Source organism: Watersipora subatra, chromosome 1 (genome assembly GCF_963576615.1).
Source record: "Watersipora subatra chromosome 1, tzWatSuba1.1, whole genome shotgun sequence".
Classification (NCBI taxonomy): domain Eukaryota; kingdom Metazoa; phylum Bryozoa; class Gymnolaemata; order Cheilostomatida; family Watersiporidae; genus Watersipora; species Watersipora subatra.
This window is the reverse complement of record NC_088708.1, coordinates 45,745,835-45,764,200: the sequence shown is the minus strand read 5'-3', so window position 1 is coordinate 45,764,200 and position 18,366 is coordinate 45,745,835. Positions and strand designations below refer to the sequence as shown.

Below are 18,366 nucleotides of genomic sequence, written 5' to 3'. Positions count from 1 at the left end.
ACCCAATTATACCTGACCGGTTCGGTTAACTTTAAAGCTTTTGTATTTCCGGATTAAGCTCCACCCCTACAAAACGACCCAGAAACTGACCAGGTTTTGAGCCACTGCAATTATACCTGACCGGTTTTTCTAATCATTGAAAGAAAGTTTAAAAACGGATGCGAAATATTTTTAGTGGAGTGGTCCTTTCTGGTGCTCTCGAATTACTCGGCGCTACTCGACATTATGACTCTTAGTTTCAAGTCTCCTTTCTAGACCTATGACTTATAGCCTGCGAGTAGCTGGTATTGAAACGATCGTGTAGCTTCGGTACCTCCCACAAATTAAATACATTTCTATTTCATTGCGCTTCACAGCGTTGCCATGCAACTCGCCATATTAGTAGGTCTTGAGATAGCAACAAGTGGCAAGACACCAAACTTTATTGATTTCATAAATATTTTATGCTCTAACGTACAAGTCGTTTGTGCCAAACAATGTATGACGGAGAAGGAAGCGACAATGGTCCTAAAGGAACGTATGAGATTTATAGGGCTGAAGGAGATGCACTATACAAACAAGGAAACTACAGAAAGTCAATAGAAAGTTATTCATTGGTATGCATCTGGTGGATTGTTTACATAGTAATCTTAAGTCATGTTATCACGACATAAACTGTTAATGTGTTTGAATTTTTGCTTAAGTATTTTTACACAACTTTTGTAAACTATATTAATCTCTTAACACAGTTAGTCTAACTTATGCGTACTTTTGCTACGTTCGACTCGTGGAGTTGCTCAACGTAGACGTTTAGAAATGTGTAGAAAAAATAGTTATTCATGTTTTGAGTGTTTAAAATAAAATTTGATATAAATTAGATTTAAATCAAAATCAGCATAAATACTTTTAGAAAAATAGCTTTTCCTTTAACCAAATCATACTTGTTTGGAGTTTACAGCAACTTTAAAAATTAATTTGAAAGAATTACACAATCTATTAAACAAAATAGCTAGCTTATAATTATTTTTTGCACGTTAGACACCGCCTTACAAGAAAGACAAAGTTTTTATTTTGTAGATATGTTTACTGTTGTAGGAGTGGCAATGCTGTCGCCACTTCAATTAGCTATGAGATCACTATGGCACCATGCATTCTTGTTCAGGGTATGATTATAAAACCGTATTAACTCAGTTGTCATTTAAACCTTTAAATATTAGCTTCAGCTTTTTTTTAAACTAAACTAACATTAGCTTATATTTAAGCATTTCTATTTAGATCTGCCACTAAAAAATTTTTGTTAGAAAAAAGGTATATAGAATGCAAGTCAAAAATTCAGTTGTAGTCAAATACCATGATTGATAAAACTGGAGTTTTAATGTGTTGGTAAAAACTACATGAGAGGCACATCTTGGTGCAAGAATAGACAACGTTCCAATTTTGTCATTTTATTTTAACTGTAAATTATTGATGAGATACAAACTTATGGCACCAAAACTGTCACTTTTATTAAATTAATGCTGCTTTAAATTGGCTAGATGTTTAAGAATATGCTTTTAATATTTATTTTAGAGTAACAAACAGCTTTGCTATGCTATTATGAACTAAATGCACATGTATTTGAGAAAGAATAACACAACATTGTTGCTTTTTTTGAAAAATTACCTAACAAAAGTCAAGTCATGCCAGTTAAACCAGAATGTGATGCAAAATCTTTTGTTCCAATGATGATAATGATAATAATGGTGGTAGTAATGATGTTAATAATGATGATAATATTGATGTTAATAATGATGTTAATAATGATGTTAATAATGATGATAATAAGGATGATAATAATGATGATAATAATGTTGATAATATTGATGATAATAAGGATGTTAATAATGATGATAATAAGGATGTTAATAATGATGTTAATAATGTTGATAATATTGATGATAATAAGGATGTTAATAATGATGATAATAATGATGATAATAATGTTGATAATATTGATGATAATAAGGATGTTAATAATGATGATAATAATTATGATAATAATGATGTTAATAATGATGATAATAATAACAATGTTAATAATGATAAAATATCATGAAGCCTTATACCACGAGTGTTTGTTGTCCAAAGAATTTTACTAATTTTATAATAGGTGCCTAAGAGCATAAGTTACATAATCCAGTTTCTACACGCTCCCATAGCCTTACATTTCATAGACAAAACATAGCTGTATACGTAGACACTGTTTCAAAGCCATCTGGTGTCAATGTCTAAAAGCCGTAGCTAGTTTAAACATCATTTGTGTAATTACATATTTGATGTTTAAGCTAGCTGGTGTTCTTGAAATCGTTAAGTACAAGAGTTTGAGAAATTATAATTACAAGAACAAGGAAAATAAAAAAAGTGGCCAGTATAAATTATGTTTAGCAGATGTATATATTTTATAGTATAGTAGTCTCTATATGCTATTCCCACTATAATAATAATAACGATAATTTAACAATGATACATTATAAGAAAGTTTATGCATGAAATAAAATTAAGATGAGAACTGGTGTTGTGTTTATTTTACATTAACTTGCATTATCTTTAGGCATCAACCACATGTCAGGACACTTTCAGCAGCGCTGTATATTTAATACTGTTGGTATACATTATAAGTATGAAACTCTAAAAATATAAATTTTAGTTTTTCCTTAATTATATTACTGTATGCACGCACATTTTAGCAACACTTCGTATTAAAACACAGTAAGTTAGAAACAATGATTTATAGTAATATTCACTAGTTTATTTAACACACACGATTTCATACTAATTAAAATCTTATACATGTATTTATAAAGTGTAGCTTTCGACAAAGGAAATGTTCTGAAATGAACATGTTGTAAGGCATTGCTTATGTTAAGGCTTTCCATTATATGTTTAGGTGTTTTAAAGTAACTCAAAATGAGCTTTTTTGAACAATTCTTTAGTAGAAAACACGCGCAATACCTGCATTACAAAGACAATTGTTCTATGACGGCTGCAGCAACTAAGTAGTTTGCTAGGCTTATCTTTCTAATAATCATTTTGAATAGATTGACGTGCAGGGTGTTCTTTTTATTCCCGCTCAACAGTTTAATTAATTCTTGTTCGTTCAGCGTGTTGCTTTCTATGTATGAAATACTGTATGTTGGAGTTATCTTAGCAATATGAATATAAGCACAAGTCAACAGATACAGTAATTCCTTGCAAGTTACTATGTAATTTACTCTAACTGCTGCTTGATTTGTGACCGCTTAAAGAGTACAAGCAATTTTGATGTGTTTTTGAACTGAAAGCCATAAATTCTTATACTTTCAGTCTTACCATTAGTGGAGTCATTAATTTATTTTCTATAAGAAAATGAACTGTCAGTTTAGTATTGTAGTAAATATAGCATTTTAGATGTAACACTTTCGATATCAATAAAAAGTCTCAAAAATTTTCATGAGCTCATGTTAAAGTAGTTGAAAAAGCAACAAGATATTCATGAAGGAAAATTACAGCGGTGTGTCATATAATTTGATCAACTAAACCTTGTAAACATCAAAATTATATTTAAAGCCTTAGATTAGATTAATGGCCTAATCAGCATTTTTTACAGTTGCAGTTGAGTCTAATTATTTGCGTATAATGATGCAACAACTATGCCGAATTATTAAAAGAATACATAAAGGCACCAATTTCTTGCTGTTTTTGTTCCAAATTTAGACTTATCGATAACACTGTTACTCAAATTGTCTGCACCTACTTTAGATTGTGGAAGTTTCAAAAGTTATATTCATGCAAGTCAGCAGTGTTTATATTGAAATAACTTAATCCAATATCACACCTAAAAAAAGGAAATATTTAAAAATCTTTTGATTTTGAAGGCATCTTTTTAGTAAGACACAAATCTTATCATGGTTAGCATTGCCTGGTAGTATTTTATAATACGTGGTGTTTCTTAATACGTAGTTGTAAATATGTACTTAGCACTTGCTAGATTCTTTTACTAGAACAAATGATGCCCTATTAGTTGTGGATTTTATTAATAGGCTTTTTACCTCAAATTCAAGTTTTAATGAAAGGAATAAAATTAACAGGCATTGGAAATTCGAGAAGGAGACCGAGCATGTCTCGTAGCTAGATCAAGGTGTCATCTACAATTAGGAGACAATGCAAAGGCTTTGGAGGATGCTGAAACTTGCCTTAGTGATGACCCAGAGTACCACAAGGTATGAACTAGTACTAGTACTCCTTCTGTCACTTTTCTCACTCTCCACTTATAGAACTGACACTATTTTCAACTTGTATTTTAGGATTTCATCAAGTACGAAGTTGTGTATATGGAAAATTTTTTCTTTCAGGCGATATCCTGTAGTGTTTTAAAACTTTTTTTGCCATTTTACAGGTTTTATGCATGGTTTGGGTGTTACAGTCAGTCAGTGAATGGTGTCAGTTAAGGAGTGACTGTAATAGTGACCTTTGTGCTGATGCCATATCATTTATTGAGCGACTGTGTACATTTTTATTTGCTATAATTTGTGTAAAGGGAAGTACTGAAGAAAAAAATGAAATATATATGAAATATTACTCAAGTTTTTTCTAGATTAATAGTGTTTGTACGGAAAATAAAAACCTAAGTATTATTGTTTAAGTTGTAATGGATGATGCATTTCAGTGTGTCAAGTTTGCAAGCGAGCAAATGATATTATTTCACTTCATTACTGTTTTATTGGCTACACACATTGATTGAGTAAAAATCTCTTTGTAAAGCACAACCTTGGTCTTTGATTTTGATGTTTGTCAAAAAATGACCTTGACCCTATGGGTGTTAGCCATTTTAGAAAGATCTTTATGCGACTTGGGCAACTGCATATTTTAGACAAGTATCTGTATTTCAGGGAATTTTCGCAAAAGCTGAAGCTCTGTATTGCAAGGGAGAGTTTGAGCTGGCACTTGTTTTCTATCACAGAGGAAACAAGCTGAGGCCAGAACTCCATGAGTTTAGGCTAGGAATACAAAAAGCAAAGGAAGCGATCGACAATGCAGTCGGAAGTAAGTCACACTCTTCTAACCTAAATTAGCACTGTGATAGAGAAAATGCTAGTAGATGAAGCAATAGACAGATAAATGATGATTTTTATCATCTTCCTATCAGCAGCAAATAGATTTTACACTTTTTATTGATAGGACAACTCCAAACATTGTTACATATTTGCAGCTCCACAAGCAGTTAAGCTGACCAAGGAAGGAGACTTGTCATTCTTTGCTAAACAAGATGAGGTATGACCTTGGTCTTTCTGTTATTTTATTATATAAATTATAAGCTGCGAAAACTACACCACAGACAACATTATATACTGACAGCATCTCATTCACCTATCAATACGCCGCCCTGCTCCCCGCTTTACACAGTCAGCAACACTCATGACCTTTCTAAACTCCGACTGCCTTCTTACAACCTTTTTGTAAACTGCTGTTAGTTACACTTGTTATATCATGCTATTTCATTTATCTTTTGTCAAACATCTTATGTATTCAAGTTGAATTAGAAAAATCTTATATTCGCTGAATGTCAGCATCTCAGCAGGTGCGGTTAAAAATTTTGTTTAGCTGGTCCAAGCAAAAAGCACCAGAAGAGATGCTAGACTGATTGCTTTTAATATGTTGTCTATTCTTATACCCTAGAGATGTAATTAGATGGCCTTCGTTTCTACCATTCATATGGTTTGTAGGGGCAGAACTGGTTGAATAATATAGTTAAAATACATATTCTACCCCTAGTGTTTTATGAAAGCGACTCACTGTTTAATGATTTTATCTGCACTTTTTCTTCACTAATTTTCATGAACAGAAAACCAAGCTAAAGAAACCAGGAGCGTCATTTACGTATGGAAGAGCTACAGCTGGCAGCGAGCAGAAGAAACGACCACCACCGAAGTCGGGTACAGAAAAGACCGTCAGGCAGCTCCTTGGTGAACTATATGGTGACAAGGAGTTCTTGGAAAAGCTGCTTAAAGAAACTGGTGAGCAATTAACCTACTATAGAAAACTTATGTGCGTCAGTTAGATATATACATATATAGAAATCTCCAGTAGATAGCATGTACATGCACTGTGCTGAGATCTGCCTAATGGCTCTTCCAAATAAAACAATAGCATTTGTCGCTTGTTGTTTTTCTATTTCCGCGTCTGTCTGTCTTCATGCTAGACTGTTTGATCGTTGCATGTGTTGTGTGTCCGCATGCATGTTTTTCCCAAGAGTCTCACTGCAGACCTGTTTGTGTGTCCGTCTTTGGATGTTTGCCTGTCTTTGTACCTGTTTGCGCGGCAGTCAGTATGTCTCTTTGCGTATCTGTCTGAATGTCTGCTGTCCTACTCATCTGTCTTCTCGCTCCTGTATATATATATATATATTTGTATATTTGTGCACCCACTTGTATCTAAACCCTGTGTCTGCCTGCTATTTTAGCTTATTCAAGAAAAATAAATTGAAACATTATCAAGTCAAGTAGCCATCATCTCACGCTACTGACAATACCTCACAATCTCACATTGAGTAGTAACTTCAAGGTTAAGCACTTCTGCTGATCATTTGTTAAACTGTATGTTTATGGATCATAGATCCATAAACATACAGTACATAAACATGTACAGGCTTTCTATTGATTAACAGTTGATGAATAAAATGAGAAACTTTCCTCAATAGCTCCTTTTGCTGATATTTTTCAAGGGCTCAAGACGATCTCTCAAGATTTGTCTTCTTATGAGGTTTTTCAATTGTATCAGCGCATCTCAATTACTTCGCTTAAAAATTAGAACACTGAACACCTATACAGGAATAATACTGAGACTAGATGCGAATGATTGTTTACGAATTAGCAGATTTCCTATTAGTCGAAAAGCAACAGTCAGGAGGGACTGCATATTTCAAATGGCTCTGAACGTGCTAAGGTTGTTTTAAACATTTCTCTAACAGCAGACTATAAGCAGTAGTAACGATAAGAACACTAATAATAAACAACTTACGGAGTACTTCAAAGGACACGCTTATGTTTCAGATACCAGCTCTAAAAACGGACAGCAGATATATGATCTGGCCTGTGATGGACTCCACTACTTAGATACAAGAACAGACTTTTGGAGACAACAAAAGCCGATGTATTCTCGCAAGCGAGAAAAACAGGATAGGCTGAAAGGAAAACAGAAGAAAGGAAATCATGAGAACTATGTAATGATTCAACTCGAGAGAATCGACCAGGGTGAGTCTTTTCAACATCACATCAGCTATATATATCTTCTCCAACTTTATTTAATTATGAGCAGTTGAATCAAAAAGAGAGCTTGTAATTAAAACAGATATAATAAATGTAAAATAAATAAAATACTAATTAAACTAAAATAAATGTAATTTAATGATATAAATTTTGAAACAGTTTGTAGCTTGAACTTTCATCCATTTTAGTTAAAACCTATGTCCTACTTTTTTCTCTTTCTTACTGTTTTTTTCAATGGAATAAAACAAACAAAGCAAAACACCTCTTTATATATTTCAGTAAAATACATTGATAAGTACATGTATATTACATACTTTGAATAATTGGTGGCCTAAAATTAATCTTTTAATACTCTCCAATTACACATATGAATTAAAAAATTACCTTCTCATCACTTTAGACCAGGTAGAAGGTAAACCAGAAGAAAGCCTTAAGAGAGCTCAGAAAACATTGACCTATGTACAGAATCTGAATGATTCAGATATATCTAACTATAAAGAGATCACTGCTAGCCTATATAGTTGCATCGGTAATGCATATCTGGAAATGGGCAATTACAAGAGAGCCTTAGTCAATCACAACAAGGACCTCGATCTAGCTAATGAAAAGTAAGTCTTCAGTAACAGGTGTTAAATTTTATACTTTAGCGGTGTTAGCTGGGCACCATTCAGACTGAATATTACTGTGTTAATTAAGGAAATGAGAAGTTGGGGAAGCTTGTTTTGGATTAGGTAGAGGGTTGAGTAGTGAAGAATTAAGAGAGCTTTTTGGGCTAATCAAAGAGCAGTAGGACCTATTTTGATGAGAGATTAGTTGTGTGGAGTTGTCTTCCATCTCTTATGAAACTACTGATCAATGAGATCCTGAAAAGGGAGAAACAATTGCATTTATTTACTCCCTCTAGTGATCTCACTGAAGCCAAGTCAAGAGCTTTGGACAATTTGGGTAGAGTCCATGCCAGATCTGGAGAATTTGCTAAGGCCATTGAGGTAATTGTTGTTTATTAGCACACATCAGCCTCTGATACGCTACTAATCCAGTACTATAACAAAGTTTGCTGTTAGGTAAATAACGCTTCTACATCCCAGTTACTAGAGCGCTGTTCAATCTCTTGATGTCATAAGATCATTAATGTTCCAAATCACGAGCATCAATGCAGTTATTGATCATATTGGTAGGTCTGGGAGGACAAGGTACCAATGTCTAAGTCAGCTCTTGAATCAACGTGGCTCTTCCACGAGATCGGCAGGTGCTATTTAGAATCAGGTCGATTTGATGTCGCGCGTGGTTACGGAGAAAGGGCTTTGGAGGCAGCACACGAAGCTCATGATGATGAATGGAAGCTGCATGCTGGAGTTCTTATCGCACAAGCTTTGGGTATTTCTTTTTTATGATTAGTGAACTATAGATGACCTTGAACGAAGTTCCACATTTACGTGTTGAATTTTCACTGTCGCAGCAAAAGTTAACTCTTGAAATTTACATCAGTGTTATTTGCCAAAAAGTAGAGATGCCATGATTTAACTTATCAAGGGAGATCCATATACCAATAATCGCCAAAAGCTAACTTGATGCAGATATCTATTCAGATCTTTCTGTGTTGCGTAATTACTGCAATGGTTTGTTCTTTTTTCATTACAGAAAGTATAACATAACAAGCATAAATCTATTTGTTGGTATTTCAGAAAAAACAATATATAAATTTAATTCTGTAATGCCCGTAAATGGAAGCATAACGCTGCATGTCTAGCTTATGATGGGTTGTACTAAGTTTTACTATTATGTAAATGAGAGTTGCAACATGCATTATTTATACCTTCATTTAAAGAAAACTTGTTAGGCAAATTAATCAGCTACATTTCTTAGGTATGCATATTATTTTATGGAATTATATTGTTGCAGTGAAACTGCAGGATTACAAAGGAGCTGCTAAGTCATTTGAAGAAGCCTTAGAGCTATCTCGGGATATGAATGATGAAGTAGCCGAGAATGCTATTAAGTCTGCACTAAATGACGTCAACAAAAAAATGGCACACGTACGTAGACACTCAGAGGTGGTTTAATTAGCAGTACTGACAATAGCAATTCAAACTCCAATTGTCTGCCACACGAGATTACCATATCATCTAAAGACATTTCTGATGGTCCTAGTTCTGTTATTAAGTTTGTATAAGACCAATTTATTTATAGCACCACTGCAGTAACACATATTTCATCAGTTTTGTGAAGGCTTTCTAAGCGTTTTTGCTTATCCAATAATAGCAAACGGAGGAAGTCAGCAAAGCTTCAGATCCCGAACAAGAACAAAATGACGGTAAGCAACAGGAACAAAGCGAAGAGACAGAACAAACAGGAGAACAATCTGCTGCACCAGGTGAGTGCAAATGGAATAGCTGCAAACGATTGAGAAGGCAATTTTATATGTTCATGATTCTTACCTCAAGTGTACCCAAGCATTAGACCTTCAGGCACAATTGACTAAATGTTTTTTGCAGAAGAGCTACCGACTGAAGAAACCACTGAATAGAAACTCTACAGATTATTTTGACGGATCAGAAACAGTCTGCTCGAATAATTCTATGCAATCACATAGAAATCTCACTGACAGTCTTCCTATGGGAATGTATATATATTTTTATAGCATAATGATATACCGCACTCGAATAGTAAACTTACTATGTAGCATAATAAGACTGGTGTGCTAGGGTGAGTGGATATTGACTATATTTACTAATATATGACAGCATAAAACTGTAATAAATGATCAGCCATTGGGATGCACTATCTAATCCTGCCTTGTTTTCAGTGTCCTTGTTGTAATCTTGTCTTTTTCACTACAAAACATGGATTCTGACATGACAAAAGGTCATACTACCAGCTACAGTCTGTCAACAACTCATGTTTTCAGCTACAGCATGTCACAAGGTCATGTCACCAGATGGAGCATGTCAACAGGTCATGTCCCCATCTACAACATGTCACCATCTACAACATGTCACCATCTACAACAAGCCACCAGCTACAGCATGTCAACAGGTCATGTCACTAGCTACGGCATGTCACCAGCTACAGCATGTCAAAGTGTCAACAAGTCATGTCACCAACTACAGCATGTCAACAGGTCATGTCACCAGCTATAACATATCAGCTACAGCATGTCACTGGCTACAACATTTCATGATGCAAATGAACAATAGAACAAAACACAAAAATAATACCTGTTGACAAAGGTTTGTATACAATCAGAGAAACACTGGGCTAATGGGTCAATTATACTTACATAATGTGAACTACAGCACCCCATCCAGAAACAGCATCTGAATCGACTGAACTCAGTAGCGCTTGGCTTATAGTCTCAAATAGATCCTCAGGACTCTAAAGGATATCTCACAATATGACAACATCTACACAAATCAGGTTAGAGCTAGGATGGTTTCGTTATGCACTCAGTTCATGACACGTCCTTCCAGAATAAAATATGGTCATTAATTACTGCCAGAATTTATATATACGGGACATGCCAAAATTTTGAAAACCGCTAAACTAACAGCTCTGTTTTATTTCTCAAGGACTTCAGAGGAAAAATAATGTCAGCATTCAACTGCCACTATTTAGATAATGTATAAACGTATATCTTTGCTCTAAACTCAGCTTTGCAACATTTGAAAAGATTTTGTAGGATTAACATTTTATTTGGCTACAACGAATGGCCAAAAAGTAAAACAAATTTTATCGTTAGAAAACTGACACTAAACAGATACAATGAGAACCAACGACCATACCAACTAATCTACTACAGGCTATCATTAGTTGTTGGTTAATCTTTCATGACTGCTGATGCAAGGGTTTCCATAACAGCAATACAATAGTTGCCATAAATTTAAATTAAATAGTTTCCACATATTGAAGAGCGGCCTCAACCATTTGAGTTAAATGACCAAGTTCTCATGAAAACAAAATAATGTACAGTATGATACCGAGTGCTAATTGGTCACTGTGACAATAAAATAATATTAATCTAAATAAGCTTGGTGACGATATTTAGCTTCAGCTATTTAGGTATTTAGCTTATTGATGCAACTTTAAATAGTTAAGGAAGTATTTACCATATCAGGTTTGAAAACTGTTTCACAAACACCAAACATCTGTTCAGAGCAAGTTCCACTGACAACAAAATCATCAACAATCATTGGACAGCCAATAAGATCCATCGATGCGATGTATGGCTTGTTGGATTTTTCATGAAGACCTACTATGACAGGTTCCACAAAGTATGGTCCAAACCTACAAGCGTTAAGAACCACAAGTGGTGTTAGTCAGTAGCATAATAACACAATAATAAAAGGAAACTTTAAAAAATCTTGTCTTGTAATAGTTACACTGCAAAGCTAGTTCAGCACAATACTGTAGAGTAACGGATGTTACGTCATAGAGATATCAGAGGAATCTCGTATATACCGTTAGTCTCGGCTCTTGAATACTGGCGCTGGACCTGAATAGAAGTGCTCGTGTAAACCTGTATATACACTTACAAAGGTAGATATTAACCTATCATACATGGTGTCAGAAAATACGAACACTGCGCCTAGACTTGTTATTGATATTGGACAGATTCATATTATAACTCAATATCAGGTGGAATTCATTCAGCTGTATTGATCATATCATTGAGACTGCAGTAGTTTGTAGGTTTGTAGGAACCTTGTAACAACATAGACTGTAGTGTATATGTAGGCTGAATTTGCAGGAATTCATTAGAGATTTGCAGACAGGTTTAAATTGTAAAGTGGTTTGTAGGAGCCACAGTTACATTGTACATCGTATACATATCGTATTGTGGCTTAGTGGAGCCAGCGTTATTGTAATATAGAAGAAGTAGTGGATCGTTTGCACCATTACTGTAACTGTACTGTGATTTGTTGGAATCATATTATTAACATTGCTGTATAGTAATATTATATTTGTAATTTGGCTTGTTGGAGCCTGTGAGTTTATTGCAGCCATATTGCTGCCATTTGTGTGTTTTCGGAGTTTGTTGGAACCAGTAAAAATCAGAAGTTATTATACATTTAATTTAAATAAATAAAAACATGGCAGATACAAAAGATGATAGATTCGTGCAGCGATTGGATTTCAAAGACAGCAGCAGGCTGTCAGCTAGCTGGAAAACTTTCAAATCACAGTTTGCAATAGTGAAAATTGCAAAACAATACTCTAAAATGTCTGAGGAAGAAAAAGTGGCAAATCTACTTTTATTGATGGGATCAGATAGCGTCAAAATATATGACCAGTTTACATTTGACGAGTCAAAGAATGAAACTAAAAAGACATTAGATAATGTAGTTAAATTTTTTGATGCACATTTTGAACCAGTAAAGAATTTAATCTATGAGCGAGTCAAGTTTAATGACATGAAGCAAGGAAGTCTTTCAATACATCCAGTTTATCACAGATGTTCAGACACAAGCCGACAACTGTGATTATGGAACAATGAAAGATGAGCTCATACGCGATAGGATTGTAGTAGGGGTCAGTGACCACAAGCTACGGGAATATCTGATTGATATAGAGGATTTGACATTAGCCAAAGCTATCCAGAAGGCTAAACAATATGTTACCCACCACTCCTCAGTGCTTCAAATGAGTACATCATCAGCCAGTGATAATGTAGATGAAATTAGATCTCGTTTTCCAAGGACCACAAATCAATACAAGAGTGAAACTTCTGTACAGAAACAAAAGTGTCCTTACTGTAGCAGAAGGCAGACACACACCAAGGAAAGATGTCCAGCAAAGAATGCAACATGCTTTGTGTGTAAACTGAAAGGCTATTACAGTAAGTCAGCCGTCTGTAAAAGAAGACTGGGAAAAACTAGAGCTACTGATGAAGTTGTGGAGGAAAATGAAGTTGAGCTTGGGGGATTGTACTTGGGGTCTGAGTCAGAATGACTAGACATACAGTATATAGGAAATAACATAATAACGGAAACTCCTAAAGCTTGGCTGGTTAACACCAAAGTAAACTCAACACATGTAACATTTAAGCTTGACACAGGAGCTGCAGTGACAGCCATACCGGCGTCACTAAAGCATTGTGTGTCAGGAATACGAAATACAGATAAAACACTCAAAGGTGCCGGTAATTATAACTTGAAAGTTTTAGGATACTCAGAAGCAATTATTTCGGCAGGAGACAATTCCGTAAGAGAAAATGTTTATATTGTTGACAAATTAGTGACACCATTGCTGGGCAAGCCAGCCATTGCAAATTTAGGGATTTTAAATTTTATGGACAATATACAAACAGGAATTGACTGGATATCAGAGTTCCCAGCTTTGTTTAAAGGCCTTGGAACCATGGAAACGAAAGCAAGAAGCGTCTTAGATGACTCAGTAACACCCTTTGCGCAAAGTGTACCGCGAAGAGTAGCTGTTGCGAGAAGAGAACCTTTGCTTGAGGAATTACAAAGGATGGAAATGTTAGGAGTCATTGAGAAGATAGAAGAACCAACATATTGGTGCGCTCCCTGTATTGTGGTACCGAAGAAAAGCGGAAAGTTACGTTTATGTATAGACTTTACAAGATTAAATAAAGCGGTGAAGCGTGAATTCCATCCCTTGCCTAATGCCCAAGAAACATTAAGTGAATTGGGAAACTCTAAAATATTCAGCAAATTAGACGCAAATTGCGGATACTGGCAGATGAAACTACATCATGATTCTCAAAGATTAACATCTTTCATTACTCCCTTTGGAAGATTCATATGTAAAAGACTACCGTTTGGTATCAGTTCCGCACCCGAAATATTCCAGCGCGAAATGCAAAAGATATTAGAGGGTGTAGAAGGAATCGTTTGTCAAATGGATGACATTTTAGTGCATGGATCAGATCAATATCAGCATGACCAAAGATTGAGAGAAGTTTTGAGGAAACTTCAAATAGCAGGAGTAACGCTGAATGACTCGAAATGTGAATTCAATAAAAAGAGATTGACATTTTTAGGTCATGTGATTGACGAAGCTGGTATACACGCAGATCCAGAAAAGTCTAGCGCGATACTTAGCTTTCCGACACCGACAAGCAGAACAGAGCTACGACGTTTTTTTGGTATTGTAAATTACCTAGGAAAGTTTTCACCACTTCTTGCTACAAAGACTAATCATTTGCGGCAGCTACTTGGCAAGGATGCAGACTGGAGATGGGGTTTTGAACAAGCGAAACAATTTACAGAGCTAAAAGATATTTAGCCTCTACTCCTGTCCTGACGCCTTATAGTGTGAGTGCCGAGACTATGATTAGCGCTGATGCCTCTGCGTATGGTATTGGAGCAGCCATATTACAGAGAGCAAAAGGAGAGTGGAAACCTGTGGCGTATGCTTCTAAGGCATTAACAGCAGCTGAGAAGAGGTACGCACAAATAGAAAAGGAAGCACTTGCTATATGTTGGTCATGTGATAAACTTCACTACTATGTAGCTAGAAAAAAAAAACAATTGAAACGGATCACAGACCTTTACTGGCAATTCTGGGAGAGAAAGAACTGGCTAAGCTTCCGATTAGAGTGCAACGGTTCAGACTGAAAATGATGAACTATACATATAAAATAATATACACTCCAGGAAGTAAGCTGGTACTAGCAGATGCTCTGTCTAGGTCTCCGGTACAGGAGTTGAAGGACTCCAGTATAAAGGAGTTGAAGGACTCCAGTGTAGTCTTAGAGTTGATGGACTCTCTAGAAATTTCATCAGGAAGATTAAACAGGATCAAAGCAGCCATGCTAGAGGATGAAATAGGAACACTGCTGAAACAATTTACTATAAGAGGTTGGCCATCAAGTAAAGATGTGCCAGAAGAAGTAAAATCCTTTTATACATTCAGAGAATACCTAACATGTATTGACGGGATTCTATTTTACATGAACAGAGTCTTTATTCCAGAGATGGAAAGAGAGAAAGTTCTGAGAGAAATACATGAAGGACATCAAGGAGAAACTAAGTGCATACGCAGAGCATCTGAAGTTGTCTGGTGGCCAGGTATGTCTCGAGATATAAGAGACTTAGTAAAAGAATGTATTAAGTGTGAGGAGTTTCGTACCAAAGGAGCCTCTTATAACAACCTCGCTTCCAGAAAAACCGTGGTGGAAAACTGAAAAAGACGGAGAAAACTATTTGGTAACTGTAGATTACTATAGTAGGTACATATCAGTACATGAGTTGAAGGACTCAACTGAGACCAAAGTAATAGTTGCTGAATTAGAGAAATTGTTCTGTATGATTGGTGTTCCGAACACCATAGTAAGCGACAATGGGCCACAGTTTATAGCTGATTGCTTTAAGAAATTTGTGACAAAATGGGATATTGACCATGTCACAAGTTCACCAAAATATCCACAGAGTAATGGGGAAGCAGAAAGAGCAGTGCAGACGGTGAAAAATTTGATGAGGAAAAATCTCAATCTTCAAGCTGCTCTCTGTGCATATCGAGATACGCCCCTTGCTAACGGGTACTCTCCATCACAACTCCTATTTAATAGACCCATGAATTCAATGGGTATTATGTCCGGAAAACAAGTTGATGTTGGCAGACTGAGGACCTTTGAGAAAGACCAGAGAATCAAACAATCATTTAACTATAACCGCACACATGCAGTTAGAGAAAGAAGTCCAATAGCAGTTAGACAGGCAGTTGTAGTTAGAGAGCCACAAAAGAGACCTGCGCCAGCTACTGTCATTGCTACACAAGGGCGTGAAGTGGTGGTGGCAAACCAACAACATAATTTAATTAGAAGAAATAGGTCTCAAGTTGCACGTGCTACGCCTCAAACTAAAGAGACAAGTTCAGACCATCCTGATAATGCAATATGGGAAAATCCAGAAATTTCAACTGAAGTAAGACAACAGCCAGAGGTTATACCACCAGTACAGCCAGAAGTACAACCCAATGTAGAAGAAACACATAGCAGGAGCATAGTTCATAAGAAGAGAGCGCCTGCTGTGGAAGCTCAACATCCCACAGAAAGTCGAAGTCCTGTGATTACAGAAACAAATGTCAAGAAAACTAGGTCAGGTAGAATTTCAAAACCAGTTAAAAAACTTAACTTATAATTAGTTCTATTAATACTATGTATGGTTTTAGATGAAGACGTATGTAATCGGTAATTCAATTGTTCGAGGATTGTTGGATCCTGAATGGGAGACGGTTACACTAACAGGATCAGATTGGTACGATATAATTATACATGTATTTGAAAATAGTGGAAAATATGAAAATTCAATAATCTATATACATATTGGGCCTGTACAATTTTCGGAGCTGGTGGAAAAACAGGGATATTCAGAATGTCGTCTACGGAGTCGGAGGACTCTATCAAATGTCTCAACAATATTTGAAGACTGGATCCGATATTTGACAGCGTATAGGATACACCCTGTGATTTGTACAGTGTACCCTATGTGTTTTAAACGTTATAATAGACATAGAGGAGTGATCCTAAATTCCAGACTAAGGTCATTATTCGAGTCTTCAACAAGAAGGATAAAAGGAATGTCAGTAATAGAGAACAGGGACATTGTAGACTTCAATATGGACAATGATATGGTAACCCCATATCTACATAGGAAAGTTAACACCAGAAGACGTGGAAGGTATGTCTTCAGAGATGATCTTCTAACAGATGGTTTACACCCAAGTGCTCGAATTGTAGATGACTGGAAGATGGAAATTTGTCGAGTTAACGAGATAAACATAGAAACACTGGGCAGTCATAGGGAAGTGCGACGTCGTCGGATGTCAGTATAATTGATGTTTAGGCATCAATATCATGTTGTAAATATAGTGTGTAGGCACTAACTAACTTGTAAATAGTGTAAATAGTAGTTCGAATGTTCACAAACTGAACACAAAACAATGAAAAAAAAAAGGAGCGTGTATATTGTATATCTACATTTCATTTGTTTATTGTTGTGTTCGTTATATGTATATTGTTAGTCCAGTCTCGTTTGACAGTAGTTAATTATTGACAATCGTTAGTTAGTATAGTGTGTTGCACATGTTGAGACAAGATACTGCTGTTGGGTTGTGTTGTTTGTTGCAGGTGTGTTGGCACCTGTGGGGGAGAAGAAATGGCTTAGAGGGAGGATGTAGAGTAACGGCTGTTACGTCATAGAGATATCAGAGGAATCTCGTATATACCGTTAGTCTCGGCTCTTGAATACTGGCGCTGGACCTGAATAGACGTGCTCGTGTAAACCTGTATATACACTTACAAAGGTAGGTATTAACCTATCACACAAATACACAATAGAAGCCATTCGACAACAAATGTTACCTTCTTACCTTCTTTCGTATAGTAGATTGGAAACCATATTCATGAAAGTGTCAGGCTTGACTTTCCTGTTTTCTCGAAGCTCATATAGTTTAAGTCGAAACTTGAGCTTCTGAGATCTAAAATATTACGATTACATACGCGTCATCCTTTTTCTCGTAAGATATAAAATTAACCCATTGAGATAATTGCAAACACAGGTTAAGTTATGCATGCGACTTACATTGTCTGTACGTCTGTGGCCAACCCTGGCAGACCGATATACAATCGTGGGCCCATTTCAAATATTTTCTGGAAATTAGTTCCAACTGTCTGTCCTTGAATACCAAACCTTGTGTCAGATGCAATAGCAACGCACTCCTTGCCAGCCATGCCTATGATGGCGGCACCGTTGTATGACATAATACTCTGCAAAGAATTTCATAACTTATAGTAACCAACAATCTCACTAAAAAATTCAATCTGTCACCGGAGAATTAAAATTTCCTAGGCAGAAAGCGAGAAATAAAAACAACCATCAAATATACTTTTCAAATATGCAAGTTGTGGTGATGCATCTAGAAATAGAGAATCCAAATTGCACGCAAGCATACAACTATATTTTAATTGATGAAACAATAAAATTACCATGATTGTAAAATATAACTTGTCCGCTCTCTACAACCAGCTGCAAATATAGAACTCTTAATTAATGTTTCCCACGAAGTACAGATGATATTTCTTTTTCGAAGGTAGGTCTTTCAAATCTCTTATCTAAAAGCACTGCAAATAGATGTGAAG

At 35.7% G+C, this 18,366-nt stretch overlaps 2 protein-coding genes across 2 annotated transcripts; one reads left to right on the top strand and one right to left on the bottom strand.

The window, feature by feature from the left end:
• The first annotated feature begins 402 nt into the window (after nt 1-402).
• On the top strand, nt 403-9,873 carry LOC137385820 (outer dynein arm-docking complex subunit 4-like). Its single transcript, XM_068072390.1, has 12 exons — nt 403-596; nt 4,086-4,217; nt 4,887-5,040; nt 5,207-5,268; nt 5,840-6,011; nt 7,047-7,247; nt 7,663-7,870; nt 8,167-8,251; nt 8,441-8,639; nt 9,165-9,298; nt 9,525-9,636; nt 9,758-9,873. The coding sequence occupies exons 1-12, from the start codon at nt 477-479 to the stop codon at nt 9,787-9,789; spliced, it is 1,611 nt and encodes a 536-aa protein (XP_067928491.1). The 5' UTR covers nt 403-476; the 3' UTR covers nt 9,790-9,873.
• Nucleotides 9,874-9,964: 91 nt separating this feature from the next.
• On the bottom strand, nt 9,965-18,336 carry LOC137385821 (proteasome subunit beta type-3-like). The gene is made up of 6 exons (XM_068072391.1): nt 18,214-18,336; nt 17,810-17,994; nt 17,598-17,705; nt 11,369-11,546; nt 10,543-10,637; nt 9,965-10,096 (listed from the first exon to the last, which is right to left on the bottom strand). The coding sequence occupies exons 1-6, from the start codon at nt 18,214-18,216 to the stop codon at nt 10,048-10,050; spliced, it is 618 nt and encodes a 205-aa protein (XP_067928492.1). The 5' UTR covers nt 18,217-18,336; the 3' UTR covers nt 9,965-10,047.
• Between the last annotated feature and the right edge of the window lie 30 nt (nt 18,337-18,366).